We start from the raw sequence: 18,669 nt of genomic DNA, 5'->3' as shown, positions 1-18,669 counted from the left end.
TCGTGGCGTCGGTCATGCTGCGGCGCAGCAGACTGGCATTGGGGCGGCGTGACATAGGTGCGAGGAGGAGGCGGTGGCCGTCGGGCCACTGCAGCGTAACTCAACGTCGGTGGTTCCGGAGCGGTGCTGACGAGAGCCCCAGGCTGCAGCGCTTGCTGGACTTCTTCCCTGACAATCTCGGCGATTGAGGGCGAAGCTGGGCTTGCGGCGGCAGGTAGAAGCTTCTTGATCTCCTCCCGGACGACGTCCCGGATTATCTCGCGGATGTCCGTGGTGTTGCAGCCGGAAGACGAAAAGGCAGCGATGCTGGGAACTCGGTGATAGTGGGCGGCTCGTGCTTGAAGGGCACGTTCGATGTTGGTGGCCTCAGTCATGAAGCCTTCGACGGTGGTAGGCGGGCTCCACACAAGACCACCCAAAATGTTTTCCTTCACGCTGTGCATCAAGACTCTGAGCTTCTTTGCTTCGGATGCTTGAGGGTCAGCGCGGTTGCTGAGCGCGCAGGACATCTCCCACGAAGCTAGCAACGCTCTCGTTAGGGCCTTGGATCCTCGCTTGAAGAAGCTCTTCTGCCCGTTCTCTTCGTTGTTGGTTCATGAATGTTCTTTGCAACTCCACCTTGAGTTGCTTCCAGGAGAAGATTGATGCTTCGTGGTTCCCGAACCAGTTCCGGCCGGTTGATCCAAGGCGAAGTAAGCATTTTGTAGACACTGTTCCGGAGTCCACCCGTTATGACGGGCCACTCGTTCGTACTGTTGGATCCAGTCGTCGATGTCTTCGTGGCTTTCGCCGTGGAAGGGAGCCGGTGTCCGCGGAGTGACGGGCAGGTAGACGACGGCAGCAGCGGCGGGGGTCTGCGACCGGTTGGCCATCGTCGTCTTCTTCGGCTTGGGCTTGTCCAGCAGCAAACCGTACTCAGGAACCTCTCCCTTGGTGCAGCGACTGGTCCAAGTTTCAGGTCCCGCGTGGAGTGGTCTTCTCACCGAGCCGGGAATCGGACTTGCATTGCGGGCCCTTGGAGGGGAACGCTGTACGAACATGCAGTACTCCGCACTTCCACCAAAATGTCACGAAGGAACAAACGAGGAAACAAAGAATACCTGGGGAAACTGAAACGTTTAATGGGGGCAAACTTGTGCCCAAAAATAAAAAGGAAACAGAGGCTAACAGCAGAGCATCGCGGGCGTCGAAGCCGGCGAAAGAGCAGAGTCGAACGCTGGGGCGAAACTGACTTCGCTCGCCCTGTGGAGTCCCTTATGTACCCTCGTGGGTTTCTGGATCATTCGGTGTAGAACTTTCGATGCGTAGAACATTCGGAACTCAATCAGACGAGAATGTTCTCAAACTTACGAGAAGGGCAAGTTGAAAAAGAAAATAAAAGGACAGTCCGCTGGCTGGAATCAAACCCTGGCTTTCTGCGTGGAAGACACGCGCGATAACCGTTAGGCCACGAGTGCGCTGCCTATTTAGTCAGCTGCGCTCGCGGCATTATTCTATTCAGCAAGCCAGCGGGTCGTGTGCGGATGGTCTTGTCCCGGGTTGTCCGAGCAACATTGCGTCGCAGCGTCTTGCCAGGCCTACCACTCCTAGATCCTTGGCTGTCGTTTGGTCAGCGGGATTGTTGTCGTAGCCTCTTCGGTATCCATGGTTCCAGCATTTGTTTCTACCACAGCATTCAGGTTCAGGTACAGGGAGTCTCCGAGAGACGGGAACCATGTTTTTCGGTTTGGGTAAATAAACTCAGCATCGCAGAAAGCTTGAACTTCTTGCGAATATGAAGCTAGCGGTTGGGATAGAAAGAGTGAGTTTGGGCATATGACGTCATCTGGGTCAAAAGATAATTGAGAAAAACGAATTTTCTCTATGGGCTGACGACCAGCTAAGCCTAATATTGTTAAAACAAGAAATGACACTGTAGGTGCCTGTAGTGTCTATTTCAATGAAAAAAAAACTTGTCTGCAAGAAAAAAAACAATATCCTTTCTTGCTGAGAAGTTTTTTTCACTGAAATAGATGCTACATGCTATTATAGTGTCATTTTTTGTTCTAACGATATTAGGCTAGGGTGGACGTCGGTTCATGGACAAATTTCTTTTTTCTCAATGATCTTAACAAGGTAACGTCATGTTCTCAAACTTTTGCGTTCTATCCCAACCGCCAGTGTCATATTCTTACAAAGTTTGAGCTTTCTGCAATGCATAGTTTATTTACCTGGGCCAAAAAACATGTTTCTCGTTTCCCGGAAACTCCCAGTACTTATTTTTTCTTTCTCTTGTTGCTTGAAGTCGGGGCGCGCACGGAGAGCACATAAAGTGCACATTGGCTGTCACGACGACATAAGCGAGCCTTGTTGATTGCAATGTGGATTTGACCATAAAAAGTGTGTAAACCTCTGGAGCTGTTGTAGGCGTGGTTGTAGAATTTAGTCGTAGCTTTTGAAGAACTTGCGATAATTTCACTTTGTGAATATAAATTTATTAGGTTTTGTTGCAAGATTTTTTCATGAAATAAGCTTTATTACCTGTTGCAGGCGACTAAGACAAGGAATACAAATACAACTCTAGGCCAAATCACTTCTCGGCCATCATGGCCACTGGTGATGTAGCTGCGTCTTCGTTCTCATTAATGTCATCATACCCACCGCTCTCCTGTGTTGGTTGGCCATCGCTCACTCGAGGCAGCTCCGCTCCGCCGCTCTGCTGGCTCCGCGATATGCTACACAACCTTCGGGTACTTTGACTAAGTGAGATTGTAATGCGTTGACGCCTCCAAGTGGCAAAGGTCCAAACGCACCGTTTGGACCTTCGTGGTATGATGACTTCAAGGCTGCACCAAATCTGCCAGATCTCCCGAGATGCATTGCGCTCTTCAATGGCTGATTTTGAAGCGCTAGCAAAATTCCCGTCATTTAGAACGAAAAATATAACCATCCGCTTAAAGTATAACCATGTGATTATCAATTACAGGTTTAGCTGATTCTATTCAACTTATTTCTTGATGTTTTCTGTATATTTAAAGTTTTGATTCAGCACCCGTTTAAAGGTGCCACTGCTTTTTAGCAGCGTAGAAACGAGAGTTACGTCAAAATTCGCAGCTCTTTCGATTGACAGCTGCACAGGAAATACTGTGACAACCGTATTTATTCAAATATATATAGACCCTTGTTTTCGTCCCTCTCTCTCTCTCTGCTGTTTCTTTTTTTTTAAATTCAAGATTAACTTACAATTAGGACAAGTAAGTTTGACCTGTAATAAGCCTAAGCATAATTTGCGCACCTATTGCGCTAAGCCAGGCACTCCCCCAGGTCAACCACTGCTCCTAGCACACCAGTGCAAAGTGGTGAAGCTCGGCACACGCATACTGATGAGAGGCCGTGAACGTTGATGCGAGCACCGCAAGTGCCACCGTATTCTGCAGCCATGGAACGAAGGCATGTGGCAGACATGATAATCAAGTGATATTATCAGGAGTACAAGACCCTGGTTCTGTTTTGTCAGAGTAGCTGCAATCGACAATCCTACTATTTTGCAAAGTTTTCTCAGGACCCTTAGTTCCTGACATCAACGACACTGTCTGGAAATTTAGACAATGTCAGCGATAAACCAGCCAGAGCATCAACCGGCCAGAGCGATTGATGCTTAGCATCGACTCTGGCCAGTTGATCCCCAGCATCAAAGCATGACAGCATGGCATTCGTCATCTTTTTGTAGATGTTTTTTATCAGCTAAAACAATCAAGTGCAATGAATGTCCTGTGACTTGCGCTTTTAGTATGTGTTCGAGCCTTCGACAGTTCTCTGACCTAAGACGAAACAAACTATACGGTGAGTAGAGACGCTCTGAAATTTATATTTGCACAATTTTTCTTTTCCTTAACTTCTCCGAATATTAAGGTCGACCAATAATAAAACATTAATTTTATGGCTCTAAGCCCATCTTGGCGCAGGTGTGGCGCAATTCTTAGCAAAAATGGCATTTTGGCGCAATTTGGCACAAATGGTGCAGCGCTTCCATCACTGGAAACACAACTACTCGTCAGAAAATCAATGCAACAATTTTTCTTCAAATGCTTCAACAGAAGAGACATTAATGAAAACACTCGGGGGTTACCTATGCCAGTCTTCGATGGTCTTCACAGGAAAAGAATATTAAAGGGGCAGTGCAACGATTTTCAGACTTTGGCCAATTAACTGCGGAAATTAATCTGCGTCACCTATGGAACAAAAAACCGTAAACCACATTTTCTTGCGAGCGCTAGTTCTTATTTAAAAAAAATGAAACAAATCAAAGGTCGAGGTGCCTCTCAACTCTCCACTCCAACTTTCGAGTGACGTACTCTGGGGATTCACGTGGTTTCCCCTTGGGCCCTCTCTTCAGAGATCCCAGCCGCTTCCTCCGCGATTATCGACTTTCAAAGGATTAGCCTCGTCAAAGGTCGCGGCAAGCGATGGACACAAAGGATGGTTCACCACGGGGCTGACGGCGAGTGTAGCAGCGGAGGGGGACAGGGTTTGTTGACTTCCACGTGCCCCCAGAGATGCCGTCATTTTAGTTCCCGTAGCCGCCACAGGTGACTGCAGATCGGCAAATAATTTGTTTTTTGCCTTGCGATTACGCAGCAGAATAGCCGTTTTTTCGGGACAGGTGACGCGTTTTTGGTCACTTGGGCTTGTATAAACAATATGAAAAGTGCACACTGGCAATTCTTTCAACATTAAAACCGTTGCACTGTCCCTTTAACAAATATCAAGATTGAAGAGAGGTAAGTGAACTAATAATTAATTGTTTAACCATCTAGACTGCCTTCCAGTGCTTATGTAACTTTGTGTATCAACATTAAAGTAATTCAAATACAGTAGATAAAAAAAATATAAATTGCACAACTTCAGGCCTCGCCACTAAGGAAAACAACTGGGCTTCTCTCTCATTGATGCTGAAACCGACTCCTGCCTACTGTATCTAGAAAAAAGAAACTTAGCTGCAAGGCTTTGTATTCACTCTACTTTATTAATTTGAGATTTTGTATGGGGCTCCTATATTATTGAAGTGTACTCTAGCGGAAGGTACAGTAAAGCTTTATAAACATTAGTTATGACATCAGGATTCGTCCCTGTTAGAGTTCTTCTCATGAAACCAAGTATTCTATATGGAAATTACATAGATTTTGGGTATGTGTATTCCAGCTGAGATCACAAGATATTGCGACACAAAGATACTTAAGAATGTTAGAATGTTGCAAGGCTATTCCATTCATTTCGCACAAAAACAAAATGGGACATTTTTTTATGGTTACACTTAAAGACAGTAGTCTTATCAAAATTGATTTGCATATCCCACCTTTCACAACAGTGGAAGGTGGTTGATAAGGACTGATTCAACAAGGCCTGGTCGTCAACAGCTTCAACAAGGTTGTGAACCAAGCAATGATCAGCCAACAAACATATTTTTGTATGAGAGAAGAAAAGTTGTTACTGTTTTCAACGTGTCTGGCATTTGATTTGCACTCTAAGAGCATAGCGAGCATCACGATGACAAACCGGATTCCACGGTCGAGCATCACGCTGCGGAGTTGGGACTTCTAAGGTCGACGGAAAATAGGAGAATCCCCAACATCCATCGTACAATGCTGAGGAACAATGAATTTCCCACACTGTGGTTTTTAACGCAAGCAGAGCATCTCCCGACTGCTATGATGAAGTGCCCTCTGGCAGTTTATACTTGTGTGTTATCTCATGGAATACTAACTTTTTGAAGGCAGCGGGAGAACTTGTCACTCTAAACTGAATAATTTAGATTCTCTTTCCTCTGTAATGAGTTACCCCAGACTGTCGCTGCAATGCGCCGTGTAGGGGTGGGCCAGGTTAAAGGTCAGGTGGGTTAACATTTTTGTAATGAGCCGCCACAGACTGTCACCACAATGTGGCGTGAATGGGTGGGCCGGGTGAAATAACAAGCACCCCGATGATACACGTGCGACGGTATGTCCCGACAGCGTGCAATTCGCGTAACAAGTGTCGGTGAAATGTTGAAATGTAGATGAAACGACAATGTGTGCCCGTGAAATTTTTATCCACGAAAAGTTGCCCATGAAACCTGTTTCCACGAAATGCTGGGAAAATGAGAAAGTCAGTATTCTACAGGCAGTCGTCACATGATTTCAGACAGCCAATGGGAGTGTCCAGACAACTTACCTTTCGAATCTGTCACCCCCGTGTGAAGGTCCAAGGAGCTTGAGTAACTGCTGAAACGAAATTGACAATAAATACTATAGAATTTAAAATCGTCATTCCCTACGAAGGCAAGAATATTTTGAAGGAAGCTATACGGTGGCTAGAAACCGCAAACGCTAGAGGTGCCAGAACTTCATTCGATCAACCTGAGAAGGAAGAGCAGCTAGTGAGATAGAAAGATCACGTGACCATTACAATCAGACGCGACTAGGGTGCTGTGATTCGGATCAATTGTGAAACTACGTTTTAAGGGACAACGAGATTGGGCTATTAAGAAGAGTACCCATCAGCAAACTGACCTGAAACTTCTGTCAACGAGAAGTAACGAGAACCTACATTAGCGCTCGTGCAAAGATCGCCGGTCGTTTTTATCTTGAAGCAAACACATCGCACACACGCGTTACGTCGAAAACTCAAAGATGCGATGTCAACTTACTGCATGAAGTCCCCTTTGGAAGGCTTGATAACGATAGAGCACGGCGCGTTCTGCGAGTTCTTGAAAGGGTACGGTATCCTGAACGGCGGGACACGAAGTTCGGCATCTTCCAACTCCAGCCCACAAATGGGACAGTTCTCCGGCAGCTGCAGACAGAGGACGTTAGCTTTCTTGTCACAGTGCTGAAAGCACAAGATCGCAAGGTCCTGCTGTTCGCACATGGTTACGTTGGTGCCTTCCCATGGGAGCACTGCCGAAACCGCTCCTACTCGGTTACGTGCGTCGCTAAGTGGGTTACCGGCACACACCGAAACCCTGTTGGGTCAAGTTCTGGGTCAGTAGACTAATAAAGCTGCTCACTTTCCGCTATTGAACAACAGGGCCACTGCCTTTAGGATGACCCCCCCTCAGACCTAAGCGCCTAAGCAGCAAGCGACACTGCATACAAACCAGTCTTCTTGGGCTTTTTGTTTATCCCGTTTGTTTACCCCAGGCCGACTGATTCATGAATAGATACAGCAATAAGGCCAACCTTTTCTAGTTGGCCGGCGTCTTGCGCCACCTAGCCAGTGTTTGGAAGCTCCTCCAAGTCGAACACGAAAAATATATATATTGACTGTGCATGCATGAATCGATAGGATATTTGGCCTTCCCTCGACTTGCTTTCGTAATTTTACAATCTGTTTAGCGTTCTCTACCTTCCCATGACGGTTTCTTCTTTGTTGTACTTGATAAACCCCATATAAACCCCAGTGCCGTTGTTAGATCAATCCCTTCTTCGACAACTGTAGAGTGAGAAACCAGTAGAACCTGTAGAATACAGTATACAGTTTCAACTATCAAGTATAAGGTCCTACACTGATAACTTTTTAAGCCGTTCATTGTGCCCACTGTCACCTGTGCTTTGCTTTGCTTTGAGGCTAGAAGTTCAACTGGCGCTAGTGTCTATGCGACTTCCGGGAGGCAAATTGAAGCAGACAGCAACCAGTCTACTTTTGCGGTGCTCCTGTGCATTCCTATGGGAAAACGCGCGAGAATTTTGTGTCTTCGCCGGAAAATAACACGAATAACTTTTCTTATTTCAGTTGTACCGGATAGTATGTACCTTTATTGATATGGTGAATGTGTAATTGCTTTAGTTACAGCATTTTTCTTTACTATTGAACGATGTTAAACTTCGCTATATTTCAGGCCCAAACCTCTGTTCCATGGCAGGTATGTAAAAATGAGCGACGATTCTAAGCAAAATAACAATCGAAAGGAATGTAGAGTGCGTTCAAGGTTCGCTAGCATTCCGGTGGCGCTTATATATTGCTAATATGCCCGTCCTGTCACTCACCAATGAAAATGACTCCGTCGTGCATCTTGACGATCAGTTCAAAAAATAAAGTATGTGGGCTACGAAAGGTGTATCTTTTCATTATTTCCTATGTCGGGCAGTTTTAACCAGGCACCTGTTCTCTGCTTCTCCCTATTTGCAAAGATTTGGAGCGTTCGGCTGATGATTTGAACCCAGAACAAGCATCTTCGCACATATTCACGAGCAGAAAGAATAAAGCAGTACTTATTTATTGCATATCTGACTACTAGTATATTACGTGGCTTTCAATTTATTTTGATCGTCTGCATGCATAAGGAGTTACTTATACAGTGTTACTGCGTAGCTCTTGCCGTCTCTCTTGGTTTTTCACATGTAATTCGTTCGTTTTGGCACGTATATCCCCCATGCTGGAAAGCGCCGACGCCGTGTTCGCGCTTACAGTGTCCGACAGTGCACATAAATACACGCACGAAGCGGTTTTAACACCGTTTTTCATGCCACGAATTTCAAATAAAAATGCTGTAACTGACCAGTTATTTCGTCTGCGTGACTGAGAAATGTTCCCATGTGCCTTGCACGTACAAATTATTCGTGATATTTGCTCTTATAATCGAGCGCAGAGAGAAAATGCATTACCGGAAGTCAATTTCGGACTGGTTGCTGTCTGCTTCAATTTGCAGCAGCACACTAGCGCCAGTTGAACCTCTCCAAACAAGCAAACATTCAAGGTTTTATTTACTGTGCCGCCATCTAGCCTCGAACATTCACAACAGCTCTTACTTGCCCTACACGCCACGACTGTTCCAAAAAGCCCAAATACTTTTATGTGTTTATATAGCAAAGAAGTAATTTTATATTATTAACTTTATTGAGTGATATAAAGAAAAAAAAACATTACACAACATTTGAATATATTCTCACCAGATGTCCGTAGCTGTCCGCTTCTCCCAACCTCGTTGGCTTCTCCTTATAGCATCTTCGATCAACTCGCACCGGAATCGCCCTGAAACCAGCACAGTGCACAGCGCTCCTCGGTCGTGCAGCGCGATGTCGGTGCAACATCGAGGACAAACTGCGCCGCGCCGGTGCACCGCGGCGAGCTCCACCTTGCGTCACTTTGCGTTTTGTTCGTTTATTTTGCGTAGGTCAGCGCTCGGTGCCCGTCTGCTGTCAATTTCTTCTATTTTTTTACTCGCGGATTTGACGGTCCCACAGAAATAAACATCGTGGACGTGATTGTCGATGGGGTCACGAAGGGGGTGACAATTCCACATGTATATGTTGGCCATCATTATTAGTTCAAGAAAACGAAACACCAGATAATAGCCGTACCTCGCTGTCATCGAAACGCCTCGCGCCGCTTTCCACGAAGTTCGTGCTTTTCAGGCGCTCCTTGCCACCGCAGCAATCGCCAGTAATCGCGGCGATGGTGAGAAGCTCGTCGTCTCGCCGTCAGAAGACCCGAGGTGCAGCTGCGAGGCGTGTTCGTTTTTGCAAGATCGCCATCTCGATAGTCTGCGCGTCTGCTACTCCCGCCATCTTCTCGATTCCCGCTCCTGGCCGCAATGCCTGATGGGACTGCCCCCCGGCGCACCGCCGATTTTCTTGGTGCGCGTTGGGGCAACGAAAAGCCGCACCGGGAGGGTGCGCTTCGTTGATCGAGGACGTACGGTGCGCACCGGTGCACTTGATCGAAGATGAAGGGGCGCACCTCAGTGCCCCGGTGCGCACCGGTGCGGATGATCGAGGATGCTATTAGCTTCTCCCGGTCTCCGGCTAGGCTGTCCCTATTCGCACCCCGAGTGCGGATAGTGGTGGATTCTTATCCGCACTCCGAGTGCGAATAATTTTGGATTCTTATCCGCACTCCGAGTGCGGATTATGTTGGCTTCTTATCCGCACTCCGAGCCTCCGAGTGCGTGAGTGCGGATTGCGTGCGGAGGCGCGGACTGGCGCGGACGCTGTACCGGGGGCACCGGGCAGCCGCAACACCGGGGCGGGGGTGGCGGGGTACGAAGACGTTGGCACGAAGCCGTTGGATTTTCTTTACCTGCACTCCGCGTGTGGCGCGATTTCTCAACTTTGTGTTGATTCATTGGCGTGTTGGCAGACTCGACGAGCGTATGGAAATATTGGCGGTTCCGGTTTCAGAATTAAAATAATTTCAAGGAAATGTTTTTTTGTTTTATAAAAAAAAAAAAAAAAAAAAGTTATAACATTGGCCGTGGTGCACTTCAGATTAAACGGTACTCACGCCTCGAAGATCGGATAGAGGCGATCAAGTGCGTGTGCTTGCGCGTGTGCGTGCGCTTGCGCGTGCGCGTGTGTGTATGCGTGCGTGTGTGTGTGCGTGTTTGTGTTCCCCAACACATCAACTTTACAATCCCCCCCCCCCCCCCACCAAAAAAAAAAAAAAAGTTCTGGCGATTTTTTTTTTTTTTTTTTGACGGTTAAATATTTTTATTGACGAAAAAAAAAGAAAGAAGCTAGAGCAGTGTGCAATTTGTGACGTGTATTGTCTTGTGCTTAGATGATGGGGGCAGTGGCTTAGGAAAAAAAAAGGGGGGGGGGGAGGGGGTAAGGAAAATCAGTCATTTCCAGTAAACAATATTATTAAAAAATGAAGTCCCCCCCCCCCTCCCGGCTCAATCTTCTGAACACTTTCAACACTACTAGATGAGGGAATGCCTGATAAGTCCCCGGCCCTTTGTTACTGTAATTTTTTTTAATAGAATGATTTGCGCTTTGCAAGTAGACGACGATAGATGTGATGGCTGTTAAAAGATGTTTTTGTGTGGTTGTGTGATCGAAGATGTTAAACATATATGCCGAGGGTGCCGAACACTGAGCTTGCGGGTTTTGGGCGTGGCGGCAGAGCTCATCTCTGCGTGTGTGTGTGTGTGTGTGGTCTGGGGCGGGGGGGGGGGGGGGGGGGGGGGGTAATTGTGTATTGAAAATTGTTTGCTAGCCGCCCACCGTTCCCACATTACTGCCCCTATCCACCACACAATGTTAATGTGCTGACTGTGGCGAAGGCGCGTTATAATACAAATCTTTAACCAGCTTCCGTTTTTTTTTTTTTTTTTTTTTTTGCAAATAATAATATTTTGTTTAACAAAAAAAAAAAACAAAAAAAAGGATACTGAAGGAACAATAGGATTGCTTACGTCCTGTGTTCATGCTTTTTTCAAGCCCCCGAGGCGCGAGTACAGTTCAGTCTCTACCCAAATACACCATCTAGCGCTAATAAATTCCGAAAAAAAAAAAAGAAAAAAAAAAGCGATTATGCATTTGCAGTGATGTTTGGAGGTGAGCTAGTCGGTGGTGCATAGTGAACATATAATCAAAAGAGCGCAAACGAAAACAAGCACAAGTAGAAGAAGGGACAGAAACACAGCGCTGACTCGCGTCTTCTTATGTTGATGTTGAAGACAAAAAAATAGAGTAAACCGCGAGTCAGCGCTGTGGCTGTGTCTCTTTTTCTACTTGTCCTTGTGTTCGTTCGCGCTGTTTTAATTATATGTTTACGATTATGCATTTGTTTGAAATTGAATTCATTCGGAAACACAGGTCTCCTCCCAATCAAACACCGCACAACCACTAATATTTCTATGAAATCGGTGCTGCCAACATGCCAATGTCACACCACGAACATCGTAAGTCACTATGTCCAAAGTTTCCCGCGTCCAAGTCGCGCCACGCCACACGCCAAGTTCTTCGCCCCACGCACTCGGAGTGCGGATAAGAATCCAACGCAATCCGCACTCGGAGTGCGGATAAGAATCCAAAATTATCCGCACTCGGAGTGCGGATAAGAATCTACCACTATCCGCACTCGGAGTGCGAATAGGGACAGCCCTCCGGCTACAGCCTCCCTATCTCCGGCTTCTCCTAGGGAGAGATAGGCTTCTCCTCAAGGCGCATTAAAGACGCATTCACACTGAGCAAAAAAGGCGCGTCGGGGTCAACGAGGTAGGTCGGGGTCGACGTCGACGCCGGGTGTAGGACGCCGATCTCACTACCCCTCCGCTTCGACTACGGTAGTGGTTATGGCGTACGCCAAAATCAATACCGTAGTCATTTCGGCGTACGCCCCAGGTAGCACCAAACATTGTAGTAACGTTATTTTATTGTTGCGTATGTTTAAATAACGTTATGTGTTATACCTGAACATTAATGTAACGTTCAAGTTAAACATATTATGTTTTAGTTGTATTTGAAACATTAGTATAACGTTCCGGTAAAACATATAATGTTATATGTTGTGTTATTAACGTTAATATAACATCACATATGTAACTGTGAAATAACGTTAAAAATAGAACGTTCAAATAATGATTTTGGAACATCTATTACTAACATTATTTCTGTGTTAATATTGAAACGTTAATGTAACATCACATATGTAACTGTGAAATAACGTTAAAAATAGAACGTTCAAATAATGATTTTGGAACATTTATTACTAACATTATTTCTGTGTTAATATTGAAACATTAATGTAACATCACATATGTAATTGTCAAATAATGTTAAAAATAGAACTTTAAAATAATGATTTTGGAAGATTCATTACTAACATTATTTCAGTGTTAATTATAAAACGCTAATGTAACTTTATTTGTAGAACAATAAAATAATGTTGAAAATAAAACATTAAAATAACTTTATTTGTAAAACAATAAAATAATGTAAAAAAATATATGTTCGCCGGTTCCTTTTTTTTTTTATTTGCCCGATTTTTTAAAGGTCTTTCTGAAAAGTACTTTACCTGTCCTGTGATAGTTGCAAAAAGGTGAAGGAAGAGGATTAAGTACGAGAGAAAACGGAAAGAAGAAAAAAGGAAATTTTTCTCAATTAATTAATTCGAAGCTAGGTGGCGCAAGCTACCGCCCGTTATAAAGGGAACAGCCGGAACAGCTAATATTCATCCATCCGCGTTCCCGCCACTGCAACTGTGGCCCCTGCCGCCCCTGCCACCGCTGGTGTCGCCGGCTCGATTTCTTCGAGCGAACTTCTGGGACAGTTTGAATAGCTTGAACTAGTTTGAACTTTGAGTTACTTTGATTTCCAATTAAGCTACGTCCAGCCGCGTCCGCAACGGTGACTGCTGACTGATAAAGCGGACAACCGAACAGCTTCTGGACGGCGGGACTCGAGAACCGTAAGTAACCACCTTTTTGATAACCACTGTGCACGTGCTTATTTTCTTGAAAACAATCTGACGTAAACTGGTATCCTGTCGTTCTCTTTGTTGCAAAAGTAACAAGAGGGGGAAAAATGAAATGAAATAGTAAACCGTTACATCGTCTGTGCAACCGGCAAAAAAGAATTATTGCCGAGAGCGTCCGCGACCATCTTGCAGACATTTTTCCGAACTCAGTTTGTGTGGCGGCGGATAGGGATTTGATGGTCGACAGAGCGGAGGACAGCGACAACGGAGCGAAAGAGGTTTTAAGCAGTGCTACCGAACGGTTTCAGTGATCTTTGCGTGGACACAGATTCAGAGTCGGGTGGTACTGAAATCCGGTCGTAAGGTCTTATGAGCTTGGCAAGTGGGCGAGGTCATCAGTGCGGCGGTGTGCCCAGCAGTTTCTTTGCGATTTTGGAAATTCTTCGTGAAATTTGGGCAAATGCTAGTGAGAGGTCTGGTCCCACATGGAGACACGACTGTTTGTTTTGCCTGTTGCAAAAGCTGAAAATGTCAGTCCCCACAGGTATGCACAATGGCAAGGAGGGCAGGAGAACTTTTCGAGAAGCTTGTTTGAAAACAGATGCAACTCGCACTACTTTTTCAACAAAAATGTTTGCTATTAGTCGACAACTGCCCACATTATCTCTCCGTCATCCCTGCAAATCTTTGACAAAGGGCTGAATATTGAACTAAGCGAAGTAAGTTCAGGAAAGCATGCTATGCTTCCTTTATAGCTCCTTGTTAACAAGTTTGGGTGTTTTGCATTTAGTATTGTGTTGTTTTGTTTGCAGGCAAAGAAGTCCTAAGCATCGTGTCCAAAGCAGGAAGTGCTGGTGCGAATCTCAGCTCTAGAAAGACGACATTCTCTGTTTACTTTTATTTTATCCTTTAAAAACAATTTATTCATGAGTATTCATGAGTATTGCTCAGTATGGCAGTAATGTTTCTTTGTTTTTTTTTTGTCTTGCTTTCATCTAGTCATCGGTTGTGGACATTTCTTTTAAAACCTTTTCCTAATCATGTGTTCCAGACAGGTTTTTAAGCTTTTTATAGCTCTATTTTTACTTTTGCAACTTGAACATTTATAGCTGCTCGGTATGAGAATGCGGAGAGCTCAAACTCCTCTGAAACGCCCTCGCGGTTGGAGTAAGATGTGAACGTTGGAGAACATTTATTAAATTATAATAAAGAGAAATAATTTTGGTATGAAGCGAGTCCACTGTAAAACCGTAAGGTGGCATTTTAGTTCTTGTAGCATTCATTTTAATGAGAAAGTTTGTGAGCAGGAAAGATAATTATGCTTTCTTTCATGATGGCAAGCTTTTTCCACCAAAATTAGTGCTAGCATTCTCGGTGCTATTTTTTATGTACCGCAAATTAGGCTTAAGATGGACGTCAGCTCATAGAGAAATTTTTTTTTTATTTTTTATTTTTATTATCTTTTGATCCATTTAATGTCGTGTTTTCAAACTTTTGTACCCTACTCCAATCGCCAGGGCTACATTCTACCAGAGTTTGAGGTCGTTGTGATGTCTAGTTTATTTTTGCGGTAGAGAAACACTAGAGTTTTCTCGCTCCTTTCTTTAATTATGTGAGCTTCATGAACCCAATTTACAGGCCTTCAAGCTTCTTCGAAAGTGTGAATTTTTTTCATAATTGTTCACTTTAATTTTTTTTTTTTTTTAGAGGGAAAATAATTTTAACTGCATAGTCTAGCAATATTGTCGCTGCTCATGTACACTTCAATGTTCCAAATTTGGAGAGTCAATAAATGTACTCATAAACATGTACCAAACTGTTTTCTTTTCACAGCAGGGGTAGACTGTAATTAATCACCTGGGAATCATGGTGTTCGGCGCAAAAAAACAACGGACATAAGAGAGAAAACAGACATACAGGTGCCACTCGCAACTATATATATTTGAAAAATTCAGAAAAACAGGAATACATCTATCGTCATCTTCATCACGTCCACGCATGCGCTTAGCCATGTGATATACGCCTCATCTAACACATGGCTAAGCGCATGCGTGGACGTGATGAAGATGACAATGTATGTATTCCTTTCTTTCTGCACTTTTCAAGTACAGTTGTGAGTGGCACCTGTATGTCTGTTTTCTCTCTTGTGTCCATTGCCTTTTTGCGCCTTACACTATGATTTCCAACGTTCACCAACTAGCCCAACTACAAGTTCTTCTACAATTAGTCACTTGTATGGATGCTTGTTTGTGCTGTACTAAATCTGGTGATAGTCGTATCCCACACTTTCTACCAAGGGAACACTTTTTTCTTCAATTAGTGGTGTGTCGAGTGGCATTATGGCTAAGCTGAATAAATGAATTTCTGATTATTCCTCCCCGGGAAAGTGTGAGGCGCACACAGCTGTTTATGTTCCGAACAAGTGTCTTTCTATATTTATGCTTACATCTGTTGTCACAAAGAAGCTTTGTGATGGTTTAGTGTTCAATATTTTAAATTATGCCTCTCACAAACACACTCTGTTCAAGTGCTGGGACAACCAGTATATGGCCAAACAGATTTGACAAGTTTGGGAGAATGATAAACATAGATCAACTTTCGTTTGCTTGTTTATCATTCTCTGCTTAGATCTCACTTGAAACTTTGGGTGAAGAGTGCAAAGATATTACAATAATCATAAATTAAAAGGCCATTTGGAGTAGAATCCTTTTCTGACATATATGTACAGACGTGGAAAGGTTCAACGAAGCCACAGGAGCGTGCGGCCTCGAGATACTCGCGCACTTCATGACGGCAGCGAAAAGAACTAGTATCGATGGCTGCTGCAGCTAGCTGTGAAATTAGCTGCTGTCAGCATCCGTTTAGATGACCTGCTCTGCCGCCTTGCTACCATACTAACGACCATACGCCTAGAGTGGCACTCTCTACACTGCATCTCGATAAGGCTGGTTATCTGTATCGAATAAGCTGATCGTGTGTACTTGGAATTGCGGAACGCAACAGAATGTCTTTCCTTTTTGTTTTCGCTACAGTTCCAGTGAAGCACAATAAGCTTTGATTCACATCACGACAACCATATTGAACCAAAAGCATGCATCGTTGCAAATAAAGTTCTTGAAAAGCGCATTGTCTGTTCAGCTGACAAAACATTTCAATGTCAGTGTACAGTGCGCCACTTTAGGCAAATGACTGTCAGTACGGCAGCAGTGCAGGTCATATAACTGGGTGTTGATAGTCACTAATCTCGCAATCTGCCAGTATTAGAGGGGATAGTTCCCCACGCCACCGGCAGGACGCGCACACATAGTTCGAGGTTGCACGCCACTGTGGCTTTGTTTTTTTTTTTTTTTTTTTTTTTTTTTTTTTTTTACGATTGTATTAGCAAAAAGCGCACCTAGCTTGGTTAGTGTTCACGAAAAAAAAAATGCAATTGCTTTTATGAAAAAATGTTTGGAGGGACTGTTAAGAGTCACGAATAAAAACCATACATGTCTGTTTTATTTAGTCTTTTCACTGGTGTGGAATATTGAAATGTGTTAATCTGCTGTTTTGAAAAGGTCTAATAATGATTGTGCCTCACATTTTTATGCTCATTGCAAAGCTCCCATCTTCTGAGTAAACAATACTCAATAATAGCTAGGGTGTCATTGCTGTGTAGAATTGTTTTGGCCCACCATATATTGTTTCAAGGAGTGTTAAAGCTTGTGAAACAGAAGATAATGTTACTGCACTGGTGAAATGTCTGCAAAGTTTGGAGGAACACTTCTGAACCATAAAGGCATATATATACTGTGTGTAGGGCACATCTGAACTAAGGCTACTTCAAACACTAATTTGACTGTGTTGCAGGGCTTGCACCTTGGTAAGACGACTGAGTTACCGTACGTGACAGGTGTTGCCATGGCAATTCACCGTCTCTCGGCAACAGCCCTGGCAATGCAGTCAAACACAACTTTCTGAACCAGACTTTTACAGTACATATTTGTCTTCATGGTTCAGAACACTCCTCCGAACATTTTGCATACATTTTGCTGTAGTCGGTGACAGGTCAAGAACCAAGTGGAAGCTCCTCCCACCTCTTTCCTCTTTAGTAGAGCGAACGCTGGAGAGGAGGCGACCTCCTCTCCAGCGTTTGCTCTGCTCAAGTGGAAAGAGGTGGGAGGAGCTTCTACTTGGGTTTTGACCTGTCACCGACTATGATGTGGTAATAACATGTTTTACGAATGTTACTATAACGTTTGCCAGAACATTATTTTAATGTTTTGTAAACATTATATTTCTGTTGTAATAACGCTGCGTAAAAAATTTATTTATGTTGTACAAATGTTACTACAATGTTTACAGTAATGTTATGCTAATGTTTTCCGGACATTGTATTTACGTTGCAAAATTGTTTTCCAAGTGTTCAAATAACGTTTGTCAAAACGTTATAAGAATGTTCTGCCAAACGTTCAAATAGCTTTATACAGGCGGACATTAAGAACATTCCTCGAACGTTTGGGACGAACATAAAAATAACATTATTCTAATGTTTTCGTGTTACCTGGGGCCATAGTCAATACCGTAGTCTTTTTCGCATACCCAAACACACTACCCTTACGCCAAACTCAATACCTTGAATAACGTCGGTTCAGCAGGGGTTGAGCCAATCCGTATTTCTCTAAAACTGGCGGAAGTAACTTTCTGCAGCAAAATACCCTGATTGTTTGTTGTTGTTTGTATGAGCAGCGGAACGCGCGCGGCAGGCGTTGTTAATTTTGATTACCGTTGATACGGCTGACGGCGCACAGAGCTGAAGGGCACAAGCAAGGAAGCTTGGAGGGATTCTGTGTCAATGTGATTTGACGTCGCTTCTTTCTGTTTCTTCAATCATGGTGCAAATGCAGGTGCCCAACTCCCGAACGATTCGAAGGCAAGAGTGGTAGCCCGCCTATCCGCTGGTCTTTCAATCGCATGCACTGTCGTCATTTTGGGCACAGCGGAAGAAAATAAGACGCTCACTATTTTAAATAGCGTGCGATCGCCCTGTCTAGGTTCTGGCGACACCGTTTCAGGCTGTAGATGAGAAAATTTAGCCACTACAGTACGACTGCTAGCCTGGGGTCTGTGCCTCACAACAGATCGAAACGGGTGGGGGTGGGGATCCCTGGCAGCGGGACCTTTCGCTGTACGAGCTGCGGTGCGCTAACACGCTCGACCTCCGATACCCCCTTGGGTCACAGCGCTTGCTGAAAGAAGTTTGGATCGTTTTACGCAGATTTTGCAGTGCGTACGAGACGCACAACAGCTACGTACTACGTCCTAGATGCCCAAACTGAGGATCGCTACTTGTGCGCGGCTCTCGTGATCTGGGGAATAGCCATGAAAATGTTGCATTGAGAAGTACGAAAAAGTAATATTATGAAAATAGAGTATTTAAAACTGGCTTGCATTGTCACTGAACATATGAAAATAAAACTGATTAGGAATGCCGATCAGATCGAGTGGAAATGTGATATATTGTGCTCAAGT

The 18,669-nt window shown here is 44.4% G+C and overlaps 1 protein-coding gene across 3 annotated transcripts in view; it reads right to left on the bottom strand.

The window, feature by feature from the left end:
* The window catches only part of LOC8052828 (MKRN2 opposite strand protein), a 51,386-nt gene extending 44,235 nt beyond the window's left edge, over window positions 1-7,151 (bottom strand). The window contains exons 1-3 of one of the 3 annotated variants that reach the window (XM_029968306.2): window positions 6,884-7,151; window positions 6,665-6,810; window positions 6,190-6,239 (exon numbers count right to left, since the gene is read on the bottom strand). In XM_029968306.2, the coding sequence (XP_029824166.1) occupies window positions 6,190-6,239; window positions 6,665-6,810; window positions 6,884-6,907 (220 nt within the window). In that variant the 5' untranslated portion in view covers window positions 6,908-7,151. Of the gene's footprint in view, window positions 1-6,189; window positions 6,240-6,664 lie in introns of all 3 variants that reach the window. The other 2 variants (XM_029968302.2, XM_029968303.2) reach the window with 2 other exon arrangements.
* Between the last annotated feature and the right edge of the window lie 11,518 nt (window positions 7,152-18,669).

Source organism: Ixodes scapularis, unplaced genomic scaffold, assembly GCF_016920785.2.
Source record: "Ixodes scapularis isolate PalLabHiFi unplaced genomic scaffold, ASM1692078v2 PGA_scaffold2__306_contigs__length_199485367, whole genome shotgun sequence".
Lineage (NCBI taxonomy): Eukaryota > Metazoa > Arthropoda > Arachnida > Ixodida > Ixodidae > Ixodes > Ixodes scapularis.
The sequence above is the reverse complement of the archived record's forward strand: the minus strand, read 5'-3'. Positions and strand labels throughout refer to the sequence as shown.